This window comes from Rhinatrema bivittatum, chromosome 6 (assembly GCF_901001135.1).
Source record: "Rhinatrema bivittatum chromosome 6, aRhiBiv1.1, whole genome shotgun sequence".
Lineage (NCBI taxonomy): Eukaryota > Metazoa > Chordata > Amphibia > Gymnophiona > Rhinatrematidae > Rhinatrema > Rhinatrema bivittatum.
The window spans coordinates 142,396,485-142,413,511 of NC_042620.1; the positions used below are offsets into that span (position 1 = coordinate 142,396,485).

The 17,027-nt window shown below is 43.1% G+C and overlaps 1 protein-coding gene across 8 annotated transcripts in view; it reads left to right on the forward strand.

The window, feature by feature from the left end:
• PMS1 (PMS1 homolog 1, mismatch repair system component) overlaps positions 1-17,027 on the forward strand; it is a 302,687-nt gene that overhangs the window by 217,776 nt on the left and 67,884 nt on the right. For 7 of the 8 annotated variants that reach the window (XR_003857402.1, XR_003857404.1, XR_003857403.1 and 4 more), the window contains one exon: positions 12,367-12,497. Coding sequence is in view for 5 of the 8 variants with exons in the window: in XM_029606009.1 (XP_029461869.1) it covers positions 12,367-12,497 (131 nt within the window). In the remaining 3 variants the exon portion in view is untranslated. Of the gene's footprint in view, positions 1-3,634; positions 3,816-12,366; positions 12,498-17,027 lie in introns of those variants that run through there. The other variant, XM_029606011.1, reaches the window with a different exon arrangement.

Here is a 17,027-nt window from a genome sequence, read left to right on the forward strand (position 1 = left end):
TTCCTCTGCTTTTTGGTGAGACTCAAAAGAGAAGATCTTTCCCTCACTCCAGATCTTCAATGTAGCTGGATACTGCAGCGCGAAGCGCATATTCTGGTTATACAGATCTTGGCATGTTTTGGAAAACAGTTTTCTCTTCGCTGCAACTGCAGCAGAGTAATCCTGAAAAATTATAATTTTTTGTCCCTGATATTGAACTTTTTTATGCTTCTGGTAAGCTGCGAGTATGATAGCTCTCTGACCCCAGTCTAAGAACCTAGCAATAACCAGTCTAGGTCTTCTCTCCGAATCCCTCCTCATGCCCAGTCTGTGAACTCTTTCAATTTGTAGTTTACCTTCCATGTCCGGGAGCTGCAGCTCCCGGGGCAGCCAGCCTTCCAATGTGCTTCTCAGGTCACCATCCAGAATTGCCTCCGGGAGTCCCAGAAATTTTAGATTATTCCTTCTCGACCTATTTTCTAGGTCCTCTAGCTTTTCTTCTGCCACTTTGATGGCCGATTCCATGGTTGTAACTTTTGCCGTCAACGCAAGGTTATCTTCTTCTACGACTGAAATTCTCCCTTCAGCAATTTTAATCCGGTGTCCGATGTCTCCCAGCGTTTCTTTCAGGGCTGCCAAGTTCTCATTAATGCCCGCAAATTTGTGGTCTAAGGCTGCTACCACCGCCGCAGTAAGTTTTTCAGTTCCTCTGTCGTCTCCTACTATCGTGTCCACGGAGCCGCTGCCATCCGCCATTTTGTCGTCTGCTCCGGCTGTTTTGAGCTTGTCCTTCTTCGGCGCTTTTGAGGCCATTGTCGGAATCTGTTTCACTCGCTACCACTCGAAATCGTCGTCCCTTCGCCTTCTCCTTATTGAGTTTTCTTTTCCAGCTTTCGGGACTGACTTTTCCAGTGGTTTTTTGGTAGTTTTCGGGGGTCGGCTCCTGGAGCTCGGGCGGACACGTCTCGCCCGGCTCACCGCAACATGTGACCTCTCAAGATTTTTTTTAATGTATTGATTCATGGCTTCGGACTCTGGTTCAGATAAAGCATAAACCCTTCCTCTGGGAGGACTCTTACCAAGGAGTAATTATATCTCGCAGTTGTAGGAACGATGTGGTGTTAATATTTCTGCTTATTGTTTACTGAAGACGTCACTGAATTTAACATACTGGGGTGGTAACCTGGAAGGAATGAGAGTGGAACATGAAATAGTGGAGCTGTTGGAACAACTTTCAACAAACAGTTCAGACGACAGTCTGTACTCCAACTGGCCAATTGTAAAGTTACCCAATCAATCTGGGGTTGATGTTTTCTTAGCCAGGATAAACCGAGTATTACCTGGTTAACGGAAGAGGGAAGCACATATAATTGAATGGCTTCTTGGTGTAACAGTCTAGTTATCATCTTGATGAACAGAATAATCAGGGAGATCTTATCTCCCAATGGTTGTCCTGAGACTGAAGATACAATAAGTGGATTCTCCAAGGGTACTGTGGGAATATGGTATCGATGTACTAGATCCTCCTCGATAAAATTTCCTGCGGCCCCGGAGTCCAAAAAGGTCTGAAGATGAATAGTGACTCCCTTGTTTACTATAGACACTGGTATTAGAATTTGAGGAGAGAGCATGGCTGGACCCAGGGAGGCGTCTCCCACCAGTCCTAGGCCCGGGAGTTTCCCGCTTTATTCGGGCACTTATTCGCAAAATACCCTGCTCCTGCACAATAGAGACAAAGATTAAGTAATCTTCGGCGTTGTCTCTCCTCTGGTGTTAGTCGGCAACGGTCGATCTGCATAGGTTCCTCAGATAGTGCTTGTGGTTCCGGCACTTTCGGAATCATGAGAGGACGTTGGAAGGCAGGAGCCAAGTGAAAGGTTCATCTTTGAGTGCTGCATTCATGAGCCCTTTCCTGGAAACGTAGATCTAGTCTAATTGCTAATCGTATTAGTTCCTCAAGATTTTCTGGAGTCTCTCAGCTTGCCAACTCATCGTTGATGGTCTCAGAGAGTCCTTGTCGAAATATAGCAGTCAGACTGCCCTCACCCCAGCAAAGCTCAGCAGCCAGAATATGGAATTGAATGGCATACTCTCCAACAGACCGGGTACCTTGACGAATCTGCAGTAGATCTGCCGTCACCGAAGCTGAACGCCCAGGCTCATCAAAAATCAGACTAAAGTCTTTTAGAAAATGTTCCAAGTTATTAAGAAGAGGATCATCTCTTTCCCAAAAGGGAGAGGCCCAAGCTAGGGCTGGTCCTTCTAAGAGGGATAATATAAAAGTGACTTTAGTTTTGTCTGTGGGAAATGATGAAGACTGGAGCGAAAAATGCATTCGACACTGATTAATAAATCCTCGACACTGCTGAGGATTTCAGTTGAAGCAGAGCTAATCATATCGGGGAAGACTGTGTCGGAAGCGCTAAGGTGGTAATGGAAAGTGCATCCATTCGAGCAGCCTTTCTAAAACTCCTATGACTTTATCCAAAACCCCTTGTTGCTGCTGGATTCGTGTAGCCAATCCGGGAATGGTTGTAGCGCCGTCAGATCTACGGGATCCATGGCCTCAGCTAACTGTTACAGAGTGTGTTTAGTGAATCCCTTAGTAGATGACAGTCTTAGCTCAACTCGTGGTCTCAGCTGATAACCGGCAGAGAAAGTCCAAAACCAATCCAAGGTCGTGACAGGCAGCAGGCAAACACAGTCCAAATCCAATCCGGGGTCAAGGCAGGCAGCTGGCAGAGAAGGTCCAAGGCAGTCCGAGGTCACAAACAGCAAAGAAAACAAAGGAAACACAGGGGGAGCACCAGCACAAGCAAGCCTGTAGCTGAGGCAATGCTGTGCTGGGCTTAGGGGTTTAAATCTCGGAAGTTCCTGCACAAACGCAGGAACTTCTGGTCTTGCTGCCGACACGTCAGAGTGGGGGAGGAGCTAGGGCGCGCTGAAAGTTGGTGCGTGCTGCCGCCGATAGTCTGCCATGCCGCGCTGCGGAAGCCCGGACCTGCCGCCACTGATGGGTACACAGGTAAAACAAGTCACTGCCTAAAAGAGTTTACAATCTATGTGGGTAGCTGAGGCAACAGCTGAGAAAATGATTTGCCCAAGATCCCAAGGAATGCCAGTGAAAGAAGCTGGTTTGAACCCTGGGCTCCTGGTTCTTAGCCTATTATTCCACCTATTATGTCACTTGCTTATTCTGATGTGATGCGAGTTTAACTTATTTTGTTGGAAGGGCAAGATGAGTTGGCATCACTACCATTTATGTGCAGGGGATGCTTCTCCTGCAACAACTTACTATACTGATCCCTTGATAAACGGAACAAATATATTTCTGCAGTTTTTTCCACATATCAAAATTCTTTATATAGATATCTATTATAAACTTGTAGATCAGGAGTGGCCAATTCCAGTCTTCGAGATCTACAAACAGGCCAGGTTTTCAGGATATCCACAATGAATATGCATAAGAGATTTGCATGCACCGTCTCCATTTTATACAAATCTCTCTCATGCATATTCATTGTGGATATTCTGAAAACCTGCCCTGTTTGTGGCTCTCCAGAACCAGAGTTGGTTACCCATGCTATAGATGCATTCCTGTGAAAAAGAAATGAGCTGAGCAGTATCAAAAACAATTTTTTTCTTTTTCTTTTAGAAATATGTCTTCTGACTCATCTTCTGCTCCCTCATCTGTAGGGTTTTTTCATCTCATAAGTCATCCTTATCTTCTTTTCCTTGGAGTCACTGTAGACAGTACATTGTGTGGCAACCAGTGGCACAGGAAATATTGTACAGGTGAAAGGAAGATTGGCTTCAATTAAATATCAACATATCCTAGAAGCCATTGTCCCACAATCGGTGAAGAAATTGAAGCTGAAAAGAAATTGAATATTTCTGCAAGATAATCTGAAAAATACTCCAAACTCAACTATAAACTTCAGATAGGAAAGAAAGATAAAGGTTTTGAAGGGGTTAATAAACATGTAGATAAAGGTGAACATGTACATGTAGTGTATTTGGATTTTCAGAAGGCATTTGATAAAGTTCCTCATGAGAGACTTCTATGAAAAGTGAAAAGTCATGGGATAGGTGGTGATGTCCTTTCATGGATTACAAACTGGTTAAAAGACAGGAAACAGAGAGTAGGATTAAATGGTCAATTTTCTCAGTGGAAAAAGGTAAACAGTGGAGTGCCTCAGGGATCTGTACTTGGACCAGTGGTTTTCAATATATTTATAAATGATCTGGAAAGGGATATGACAAATGAGGTAATCAAATTTGCAGATGATACAAAATTATTCAGAGTGGTTAAATCACAAGCGGATTGTGATAAATTGCTGGAGGACCTTGTGAGACTGGAAAATTGGGCATCCAAATGGCAGATGAAATTAATGTGGATAAGTGCAAGGTGATTCATATAGGGAAAAATAACCCATGCTGTAGTTATACGATGTTAGGTTCCATATTAGGAGCTACCACCCAGGAAAGAGATCTAGGCGTCATAATGGATAATACATTGAAATCATTAGCTCAGTGTCTGCGGCAGTCAAAAAAGCAAACAGAATGTTAGGAATTATTAGTAAGGGAATGGTGAATAAAATGGAAAATGTCATAATGCCTCTGTATCACTCCATGGTGAGACCACACCTTGAAGACTGTGTACAGTTCTGGTCGCTGCATCTCAAAAAAGATATAGTTGCGATGGAGAAGGTACAGAGAAGGGCGACAAAATGATAAAGGGGATGGAACAGCTCCCCTATGAGGAAAGACTAAAGAGGTTAGGACTGTTCAGCTTGGAGAAGAGATGGCTGAGGGGGGATATAATAGAGGTGTTTAAAATCATGAAAGGTCTAGAACGGGTAAATGTGAATCGGTTATTTACTCTTTCGGATAATAGAAGGACTAAGGGCACTCCATGAAGTTAGCATGTAGCACATTTAAAATTAATTGGAGAAAATTATTTTTCACTCAACGCACAATTAAACTCTGGAATTTGTTGCCAGGGGATGTGGTTAATGCAGTCAGATTGCTAGATACTATCACCCTAAGATTTCTCTCTTGCTCCGTGCACAACAGCCCTTCACCTCACATCACATACAGCTTTTTTGGATTACTGCACCCCAGATGCATGACTCTGCACTTCTTGGCATTGAATCCCAGCTGCCATATCTTCGACCACTGTTCAAGCTTCCTTAAATCACTTCTCATTCTCTCTACTCCTTCCAGCATGTCCACTCTGTTGCAGATCTTAATATCATCCACAAACAGACAAACTCCGCAATGTCACTCACAGAGATATTGAACAGATCACTGTGGCACTCCATTTGACACCGCTCTCTCTTCAGAATAAGTTCCACTTACCATCACACGCTGTCTTCTGTCCGTCAACCAGTTTGTAATCCACACCACCACCTTGGTGCTCGCTCCTAAGCTTATTGTTTTTTTTCACAAGTCTCCTATGCGGGACCATATTTATTTATTTATTTATTTATTATTTTTATTATACCGGCTTTCATGACAGGTATCACATCAAACCGGTTTACATTTAACAGGGTTTGCAATATACAGCGAACTCAGAGAACTATAACAAGTGCAAGGTTGGAGGAATTTGCATTTACAATAAAACAGGGAATTAAACAACTGGGAGCGGAAGAGAGAGAAGCGAAAAGGGAGATTAACTGACAGCAAATTATTTACAATGTTGCAATTATTTACAATGTGGTAGAATTGATATGGAGCATGTGATTGATTATAAGGTGAAGTCAGGTGAAAGAATTGTTTTTATTTAGAACCATTATTAACAGTGTGTTGGTGATGTCAGATGTGGGGATCAGTTGGAGTCTGGATAAGCTTTTTTAAAAAGCCATGTTTTCAGCCTTTTCCTGAACGTCGGTAGGCACGGTTCCTATCGCAGGTCGGATGGGATGGAGTTCCATAGAGGTGGTCCTGCTGTTGAGAGAGCTCTGTCTTTAAGGGATTTGTGTTGAAAGGTTTTTGCGTGTGGAATATGAAGTGATTCTTTATAACATTCTCTAATGCGTCTGGAGGAGGTATGTATTTTGAAAGGGATTTGTAAGTTGAGCGTGGCATGATTATGGATGACCTTGTAGATAATGGTGATGGACTTGTAGATAATTCTGTAATGAATTGGCAACCAATGAAGGTTCTTTAGGATTGGGGAGATGTGGTCAATTCTCCTGGAGTTAGTCAGAATTCTGGCCGCTGTGTTCTGTACCATTTGAAGAGGTTTGGTATGTGATGCAGGGATGACCTAATAGAATAGAGTTACAATAATCTAGCTTAGAGAAGATTATTGCTTGTAAAATTGTTCTGAAGTCCTGGGTGTGGAAGAGTGGTTTAATTCTTTTAAGGATATGTAATTTGTGAAAGCAATCCTTGGTAGTTTGGTTGATGAATGATTTTAGGTTGAGCCGGTTGTCAATGAGAGCTCCTAGGTCTCTTACGTGAGCGGTTTGAAGGTTGGCTGGTGGGTTTGAAGTGATGTTGTTGTTTTCCGGTGATATAAGCAGGAATTCCGTTTTTGAAGAGTTGAGAATTAAGTTTAGACTGGTGAGGAGGTGTTTGATCTCTAGAAGGCAGCTATCCCAGAAATCTAATGTTTTTTTAATGGATTCTTTTACAGGTATCGCAATCTGAACATCGTCTGCGAATAGGAAATGTTTCAGGTTTAGTTTCGTTAGTAGGTGGCAGAGTGGGAGAAGGTAAACATTAAAGAGCGTGGGTGAGAGGGAGGAACCCTGTGGGACCCCAAGAGAGGAAGGATAGTAGTGAGATTCTTTGTTATGAATTTTGACCTTGTATCCTCTGTTCTCCAGGAAGGTTTTAAACCAGGCCAGTGCTGTGCTTGTTACACCAATGTTTGCCAGCTGATTTAGAAGGATGTGGTGCTTGACTGTATTGAATGCAGCCGAAAGGTCCAGAAGGATTAATAAGTAAGCGTGCCCTTTATCAATGCCGGAGAGGAGGAAGTCTGTAAGAGAAAGGAGTAGGGTTTCGGTGCTTAATGCTTTGCGAAATCCATATTGCTTGGGGAACAGAATTTGGTGATCCTCAATGTAATTCGATAATTGTGAGTTTACTAATTTTTCCATGACTTTCGCTATGAATGGGAGGTTGGAGATGGGACGGAAGTTGTTAGAATCGCTGGTATTTAGGTTCGGTTTTTTTAGGAGTGGTTTAATTGAGGCCGTTTTAAGGTCGTCTGGGTAGATACCCTGGGAAAGTGAACAGTTGATGATGTCGGCCAGTGCTTTCGATATTGTATCCGGTATTAGTAGAAGCAGTTTAGATGGGATTTGATCAAAAGGGTTTTGATCAAAAGCTTTGCTGAATCCAAGTAGATTCAATATCAAAAGCTTTGCTGAATCCAAGTAGATCACATCGAGCACTCTTCCTCAATCCAATTCTTTAGTCACCCAATCAAAAAAATCTATCAGATTTGTCTGACAGGACCTTCCCTAGTGAATCCATTGCCTCGGGGCCAGCAATCCTCCTGACTGTAGATAGTTCACTATCCTTTCCTTCAGCAGAGTCTCCATTACTTTTCTCACCACCGAGGTGAGGCTAACTGGCCTGTAGTTTCCAGCCTCCTCTCTGCTACCGCTCTTGTGGAGTGGGACCATCACTACTCTTCTCCAATCTTTCAGCACCACTCCTGTTTCCAGGGATCTATTGAACAGGTCATGCAGCAGACCTGCCAGCATATCTCTGAGCTCCCTCAGTATCCTGGGATGAACTTCATCCTGCCCCATGGTCTTATGCCCTTTCAGTTTGTCTAGCTCTTCCCATACATTCTCTTCTGTAAACGGATTTTCATCAGTTGCTAGAATAGGCTTTTTTCTCTCACAACCCCAGAAAAACGCTCCCCTTTTAGTTTGTTTAAAAAACTGCCCCCTCCTATAACCAAGGCAGACATGTTTGTAATTATATACCACAATTATACATATAACAATGAGTAAAAAGTCACTTAGCGAATTCTGGAAGGCTGCTGATCTGAGTCAGCTCACTAGTCCAAAGACCTTCCTTCTTCTCAGCCCAAGTCCAAAGAAATGCTACTTATGGTCTTCACCCTGTTTGCTGCTGCCTCTGGTTGTGTGGCGCAGTGGCTGTTTAAAATGCTGGTGGCAACATGATAGCTTCATACTCCTTGTGGTGGTAATCAGCCACACTCTTCTCCACCTTCCTATCATTCCAGTTTGGGCTTCTTGAAGCTGCAATCTTCCTCCTGTTGGCATTGGATTAGGCAGCAGGAGCCTTATAGCAGAGCTCCTCAGAGGTACAGTCAGCCTCTCTATTTCTTAGCAGCTGCTTAGCAGTTGCCTCCTTTTCTTGCAGACCCCATGTGATGGTCTTGAAGATCCTTAGGAGTCCATGGACCTCAGGTTGGGAACCACTGCCTTAGATATTTTTGTCAGCTTTTCACCATATTCAAAAGTGCCTTAAAACGTTTACATCTGCAGTAATGCTTTTTCTATTTCTTTTTGGCACTTGTGCTTTGACCTTCAGATAAGATACTTTGCAGACACCTCCACTTGCTTTTACTTCCCACAGGATGAGGAAGCACGTGGAAGGAGGCTGTGAACCATAGCTGGCGGGTTTTTTTTTGTCCCGGGCATTCTTCTCTTGAAATGGATTTGCAGCCAATATGCCAACCTTTCCTCTCCTTTCCTCTTAGGCACTGTCAGAATGGCTCTGGACTGTAGCAAGTTTTTATCTTGGAGCAGAGCAGGAAGTGACCTGCTCAAGGCTCAACAGAATGAGAAGAATGCTGGGTCAGAATCCCATTATATTGAATCTGTGTGTTCAGTCTATCTTATCCCAAAATCAAATTTCTGTTAAAGCAAAATTCTGTTGTGAGTTTCTGTATAAGAGGGATTGCTGTATTTATTTCTATAGTACTACTAGATGTGCACAGCACTGTACAAATAGAAAGCATCTCATGTTAAAAGAAAGCTTTCAAATGTGGGAGCCTGTACCCATAGCCCTGAATTGTAGCCAGGTAAATACTATCTTTAGAGACATAGTAACATAGCAAACGAAGGCAGTTAAAGACCTAGCAAGTTACTTAGAGTAGTAACTGCCACTCTGAGCAGGTTATCTCCAGGTCTTCTGTTAAGGGTAGTATCTGCTGTTTCTCCACATAAATGTAGTCCCCCCTTAAAGACTGTAACTTTTAAACAGGTGCACGGGCATCAGGCCGTGCCCAGGGATGTGGCCATTTTATAACATATGCGTGTGTATGCACGCATGTTATAAAATAGCCTGACACACATACATTTGTGTGCAATTTTAAGTGGACGTGAGCTTATGCATGCAAATTCCACTTTACCATGTAAGTGAGGGAATAAAACACCTGTGCCGTCATTGCCCGTTTTCCCAGTCCATTCCCAGTTCGTCCAGTTAAGTTTAATAGCCCTCCTTCCCCCGTTAGCCCCGACTCTTAAAACCCCACTGATCTGTGACTTACACGCCATCCATAGCAGAAGTAAAGTTACGCGGCAGGGGACCCTGGTGTGCGCCTGTGTGTGTAAGTATTTGTGCACAAAACTGAAGTTGAAATCCAGGAACGCCCATGCCCTGCCCAGACCCTGCTCCTTTTTGGAACTTTTCATTTGTGCGCATAGCAGGAATGCCTTTTAAAATCCACTTGGCGTGTGCCGGCCCAAAATATTCACATATCTCCTGGTTTGGGTGTGCGCCCGGCTTTTAAAATTCACCTTAAAGTGAGTGATACACTTTAAAAATGTGAATTTTTGCAAACATGCAGCATACATGCATTTCTTTTATGACTGGCTGGACAATACATTTACTTTCTATTACCATATCAGTTCTTTTTAGAGTAGAGCTGTTTCTGGATTATATGTAGAAGGGATTCTTAACATGCACTATATAGAAGATTATAAAACTGCATATTTTAGTATAATAATTGGAATACTGCATTTATATTTTTGTGCACGTGCAACTTAGAGGACAGGGCATTTGAATTTCAGTTTTGTCTTGGGATCAGGGAGAAATGTTTGGAGTTTTTTTTTGTTTTGTTTTTTTAATGATAATCTGATGCCCATGCAGAAGATTAGTTTGATTCCCGAGCTTGGCTTCTGCTTCTCCATCTGGCTGGCTGGAGTTGGGAGGGAAGGAGTCCCAGCCTTTGTTCAATGACCGCAGCACTCACTGACTGGAATCGGGGTGCCAACAGACCAGGTTCTGGAGAGAGCCATGTTTTGTGGGCCATGGATTTTATGGACTGAGGATTGTGAAGAAAGTTTAAAAAAATAGCTGTGAAGATTAGCATCAGAGCCCTAGTAGAGCCTGGTTCCAGTCGGGCTGGAAGTCAAAGAAATAAGAGGAAATTACTGGACATTTTTTTAGTCCTCAGTATTGTAAGACTGGTAGCTTTTATTTAGTCTGAAAAGCCATCTACCTTATAAATGGGCTCTGACCGACGGCCCGCAAATGCGCAGTAGAGAGCAGCTCTACCACGCATGTGCGGGCGAGCCCGTCGGTCAGAATGGAGCGTGCCTGAAAAAAAAAATGGCGCTGGGAGGAGCAGTAGCGGCGGCGCTGCGCGAGGGAGGGACCCCCCCCCCCCCGGAGATCTGTCTGCGGATGAGCTGAAAGGGGAGGGGAGAGTGAGGTGAGGGAGAGAGGGGAGAAAGAGGAGAGGGGAGGGAGGGAGGGGTGAGGGAGGAGAGAGTGAGGTGGGGGAGGAGAGGGGAGGGAGGGGTGAGGTGAGGGAGGAGAGAGGGAGGTGAGGAGAGGGGGAAAGGTGAGAGGGAGGGAGGGAGAATAGAGGTGGGAGGGAGAATGAGGGGGAGGGAGTAGGAAGGAAATGCACTGAAAAAAAATGCTTAACGGCTAGTCAGATAGTATTGCACACATGGATGGATGCAACATACACAGATTTTCAAGCATTTGCATATTAATGAGATATCTCTTTCACAGAATCATGTAACTGCAAATCAGGGCTTAATTTGTGAGGGAATGGCCTGGAACACAGTTCCGGCACTTCTTTTCAGGTTTAAGAGGCAGAACAATGGGGTGTTCTACTCCAGCTCCTCCACTCCCAGCAGCCTGAAGGGACGAGAAGGCAGAGGTTGAGCTTAGAACACAGAGAGAAGAAAAAAGCCACTCTGCTCCCTAATCCAGCCCCCTCCTCTCCTGTATTGCAGGGAACAGAAGGGGAAAGGGTAATACTGAAGCAGACACTGCTAAGCAAAGAACAGACTCGAAAAAGGGTTTGAATTAGCACAAGTTTGAAATTTGTGAGCAGTAGTGCCAATTGTCAAGGCTTCAAGCCTGGCACTGATAAATGGCACTACTGCCCACAGCTTTTAAACTTGCGCTAATTCAAACTTTGTGTGTCCATTACTGAGGGTGTAATTTCTGGCAGAAGAACCCAGAACAATGTGATGATACCTTTTTCTGGGATCCAAGAAAGCGGAACAGAGCCAGTTATGTATATATATTCTGGCTCCCCTGAGGAAACAGAAGAAAGCCAGTAGTTGTATGAATTATGGCCCCCTCAACACTTGGAGAAAGCAAAGAAGATCAAAGAGTTTTGGAGCTATCTACCCTGAACATAACAGCCACATGGTTTTGATTCGTATATGGGTTTGAGAGAGTTCACAGCTGGTTCTGGTCACATACCTTTGTACAGGTTACACCTGACCCTGGGCCTGCATATCTCGTCCCCACCTCATGGTTCCACTTCCTTTTTGTCTACAAATTAAGCCCTGCTAATAACATGAGACCTTCGGGCAGCCTAGTAATTAGCGAATATGCTTTTGATGTGGATCATTAATTAATGTACATGTTACTATTTATACTAGAGCAGTGCTTATTACATATTTGCTATATGTATCAAGCTCCCCTTCAGAACTAAGTGATTTTGAAAAAACAAACATCATGACTTCTTCCTTATAGACTAATAAAGGGCCTGAGTTACTAAGCTTTCTTCCCATAGACACTGAATAGGAGTAAGTCTTAGTGAACCAGCCGGAGAGAATATCTTTATTTTTCAGTGCATGTGTATGTCCTGTCTTTTTTTCTCTTGTAGCATATGATATAGTTGACATCTGTTTTCCCGATGCCATAAAACTTGTGTATAACTTTCTGTTGCTGTGAAAGTTACATGCATAAGTTGAATAAAGAAATCAGCAATGACATAAGGCATTCTACAGAAATTACTGCAAAGAGGGCCTGAAAAGGTCTTGCCTCAAGACAGCATAGAAAGCCAGTAGTTGTATGAATTATGGCCCCCTCAACACTTCCTTGAATTGACACACATGCAAACACATGCCACATTTTGCTTCAATATACAAAGTTGTGTTCAGCTTCAGGAAAGAAATAATCATTTTTTGTTTTCAGTCTTTTTGGTGGATCACATTATATGGATGCTCTCTGTAGTATGGAGAAGGATTGCCCAAAATTAAATGGATCAGCATACTTTTCAGATCTGAGACTCGTGGGAAATGGATTTAGGATAAAATTGACACCAGGTATGATGAAATCTTATTTTGTTATTGTTGCCAGTCTTATCCAACGTATGTTCTTTCCAACTCCATATAATTGTTGTGTGCTCTCCAGTGACCTTTTCACAGTAGGTTCTGTTCAGGACATAGTCATATCTGGGCAAAAAAATGGTGTGTAGCCATAACTTGGTTCTTGCCTCTCTTTTATGGAATAATAGTAACGTCTTCAGAGCGAATGCACAGTAAGGGTTCTACAGTAAAGGCTGACATTGAAGGAAGATGTGAATAATACCTCATAACCCCTGGGTTTGCCTGGAGATTGATTCTTTTCACAAGTAAAACTGTTTTCTAAATGGTGCTGTTATGAACCACTGTAGTTAGCCTTAGATATACAGTACCTTTTTGTTAGGAGGAGAAAAAAATGTGTTCATGCATATTTATCTTTTGGCTTATTAGATGTTCGCTTCTAAAATTAGGTTCTAATTCGATATTTTTATTTTCTAATGGATAAGCTTCACTCTCTTGCATGGTTAGTAATGCTGGTGTAATTATGAGTGACAGCTGTACAAAGGAAAGGGAACCATTTATGTTGTAAGAATTGTACAGGGCCATAGAAGCTGTTATTCCTCTATGGTGGCTATAGGAGCTGCACTGGCCATAGATGGCAGGCTTCAGGAATCAATGTTAGGTCTTGTCTTGTCTTGTCTTGTATTTTTCTATCTGTGTAGATGCTAGTATATGTACTCAGAACTTGCTACATATTGACCATCTCCATGGTTTACAGGTAAAGCAGTTTGGAACTGCATATCACATTTTGCTCTTCTGTCTCCCTGAGTCTGTGAAATATTTGAGAAGTGTCTGCAGACAGTTTGAGAAGTGTTAATATTGCAGACTCTGATAGAAATGTAAGGGAGGACATTGTTGCCCATCAGTAGTACATTTCATTGGAGTTAGAACTCTTAGGATTAGACATATGTTTTAAAAAAAAAAAAGACATATGGTAGTTCCCTGCGGAGCAAGCGCAGATGGAGGGATTTTAGTTTTTCCTAGTGATACAGACAGGTCTCCAGAGAAATGTGAGAATGGATAATACATTGTTAGTCTTTCCATTCAAATTTCCATACAAGCAAATATAACTATTTTATTTTAAAACACTGTCCTGTAGACAGAGAAAATGTTTCTTTGTAATTGCTACCTCCAGTTCAATTTGTAGGATTCATACACTTCTAATACAGCCATATTCAAGAAAATTGTAGTAAATATAATTTTCTAATACATGATTCTGTAACTAAGAGTCTGCTGTTGGTGATATTAACTACCAAAGAACTGACTGCAAAGTGACATACATTGGGGACTCCATTTTCAGAAGAAAGCAAGTTTGCTTACCGTAAACGGTGTTTCTGTAGATAGGATGAATTAGCCATGCTGTCATGGGATCTGTCAATCGGGTCCGGGAGGCGGAGCTTTACCAAGCAGAGTGTAGAGTTTTCAGTCTCTGTGGCTGCGCGTGTGTTCCCACGCAGGAAAGTAACAGATTCTCCTCAGTCTGTATCTAAGCTTGAGAGTAGCTGAATAGAAGGTGACTACGAGGGAGGGGGGAGGGGGCCGCATGGCTAATTCATCCTATCTACGGAAACATCGTTTATGGTAAGCAAACTTGCTTTTTCCCATTGATAGCAGGGCTGAATTAGCCATGGTGCCATGGGAGTCCAAAGCTCCCGATTACGCATTAGGAGAGTTGCATTAAGTTTGCGTGATCATTGAAGTGTGGTAGTCAAGTATGTTAAGTTGAGAAAGCCTGCAGTATTGCTTGTCGTAGCTTTGCATCAGCTGCTGACAGTTTGTCTAGGCAGTAATGGGAAGTCAAGGCATGAAGAGATGACCATGTGGCCGTCTTGCAGATGTCCACTGGCTGCACATTCCTGAGATGTGCTATTGAAGTTGATATGGCTCTGACCTGATGAGCACGGGGAATAGAAGCGAGGCATAAGTTCCGTTTGTTATAACAAAACTGGATACACTGTACAATCCAGCTGTACAATCCAAGACGGGTTAAAGGAGACAAAAAGCTGAGATGTACGAGCAGCCGTTTGTGTTCTTTCCTCGTAATATACCAATACTCGTTTACAGTCCAGCATGTGTAATAAGCATTCCCTGTCATTAGAAGGAGGCTTTGGGAAGAAAGTTGGAAGCTCTATGGATTGGTTGAGGTGAAATTGAGAGACTACCTTTGGCAGAAAAGCTGGATGAGTTCTGAGTACCACTTTGTTGAGGTAAAATTGCAGGTATGGATCGTAGTGAACTAATGCTTGAAGTTCACTAACCCGTCTTGCGGATGTTACTGCGACGAGGACAACAACTTTCGATACTGACCATAGGCCCTGTGTTTCGAACAGGTGCTTTACCGGCTAACGCCCCGTCATGTTTAGACATTATAATTAAGCCGCCATTTCTTTTGTTTCATTGCCTTTTCTAGTTGTCTTCAGTTACTGTCCTTTACCTCTGACTAGCCTAGCCTCCAAGTTATCTACCCTTGTTATATGTAACTTCCGCTTCTAGTGAATTGTTCTTGTTTAAGTTATACCCTATGTTATAGAAAAGTGTTAAATAAATAAATGTGTTAAATAAATAAATGTGAGGTATTTGATGTGTGCAGAAGCCAATGGTTCGAACGATGCGAGCATGAGTTGTTCTAGCAGTATGTTGGGGTTCCATGGATCCAGTCAAAGATGTGTTAAGCCTTTGATAAAGCGAGATGGCAAAGGATGTCCAGTGACAAGGTGATTATTATCTGGCCTGTGGGAGGCTGATATGGCACTCAGATGAACTCTAATGGATGATGTTGCCAAGCCTGTCATGTAAAGGGAATAGAGATAGTCCATGAGTAATTCTGGTGAGCAGTGGAATACCTTTTGCTGTACACCAGGTAGAGTAACACTTCCATTTGAAATTATAACTGCGCCTGGTTGATGGTTTTCTGGATTCCAGAAGAATCATTTGGGCTGCAGCTGAGACACCTTGGTCAGTCAATAGTGTCCGCTCATTCTCCATGCAGTCAGATGGAGGGATGAGTGGAGCGGGTGAAGGAACATGCCGTGCTCTTGAATTAAAAGATCTGGTCGATCCGGTAGTCGAATCGGAGGTTCGATCGAAAGGCGTAAGAGATAGCTGTACCATTTATTTATTTATTTTTAGATTTTTATATACCGGTGTTCCTATATGAAATAAAGATCACATCGGTTTACATTGAAACAGAACATGAAAATTGCCAAAAGGCATTACATAGAAAAAAAACCATGGTTGTCTGGGCCAAGCTGGGGCAATGAGGATCAGTTGACTTCCGTCCGTTATGCATTTTTGAATTGTCCTGGTGATAAGTGGAATCAGCGGAAAGGCATACAGGAGATTGGATGTCCACAGAATGAGGAAGGCATCCTGAGCAATCCGTAGGTGACTGGGTCAAATTGAGCAGAACCGTGGAAGTTGAGTGTTGGCTTGTGGCAAACAGGTCTATCGACGGAACTCTTTCTGGATTGAGCGACCATTCGTGTGGGTGGAATATGCGACTCAACCTGCCGCTCTGGTATTGGCCACTCCCGGAAGGTAAGTGGCTTGCAGATGTATGGAGTGACTATGTGCATGGTAGAAGATCTGGAGGGCTTCCTTGCAGAGGGACCAGGAACCAGACCCTCCATGTTTGTTTATATAGAACATCGCTACTTGGTTGTCAGTGTAGATCATGACTCTTCAATCTTGCAGCTATGTTTGAAAAGTCTATAGAGCATTGCGTATCTCTCTGAGTTCCAGTAAATTTATTTGAAGGTTTTGCTCCGATACTGACCATAGGCCCTGTGTTTCGAACAGGTCTAGATGTGCTCCCCAACCCTTGCGTGACGCATCGGTGGTGAGGACTGCATTGTGTGGCGGAGGGTTGAACAATGCTCCCCTGTCTAATGTGGGCTGGAGGAGCCACCAGTTGATATCTTTCTTCATTTGCGACGTAAGCAATAGACATTTGGTCAACTGTTGCAAATGTTGCTTCCATTGGCGTTTTAGACCCCACTGTAAGAGTCTCATGTGTAGTCTCGTGTTGGGAACAGTGAAATTCGCTGCTGCTATATGGCCCAAGACTGTTAAGATTTCCCGAGCCATTGGTTACTGAGTTGCATGTAGGGAATGGAGCAGGTGACGCATTTCCTGCTTCCTGTCGTTCAGGAGATATGCTTTGGTGCGTGTGGTGTCCAGACGAGCTCCGATAAATTGCAGAATTTGAGTAGGTTGCAACGTTGATTTTTGAAAGTCGATCACTAACCCCAATTCTTGTAAACAACTGATTACTTGTTGAAGATGTTCCTGCAGTAGGGTTGGAGTCAAGGCTACTATCGACCCAGTCGTCCAGGTATGGAAAGATTGTCATAGCCTGTTGTTGAAAGTAGGCCACCACCACCATTCATTTGGTGAATACTCTGGGTGCTGCTGAAAGGCCAAAGGGAAGATCCTTGTACTGGTAATGGAATGTTTGTATTGAAAATAAAGGTATTGCCATGAGGATGGATG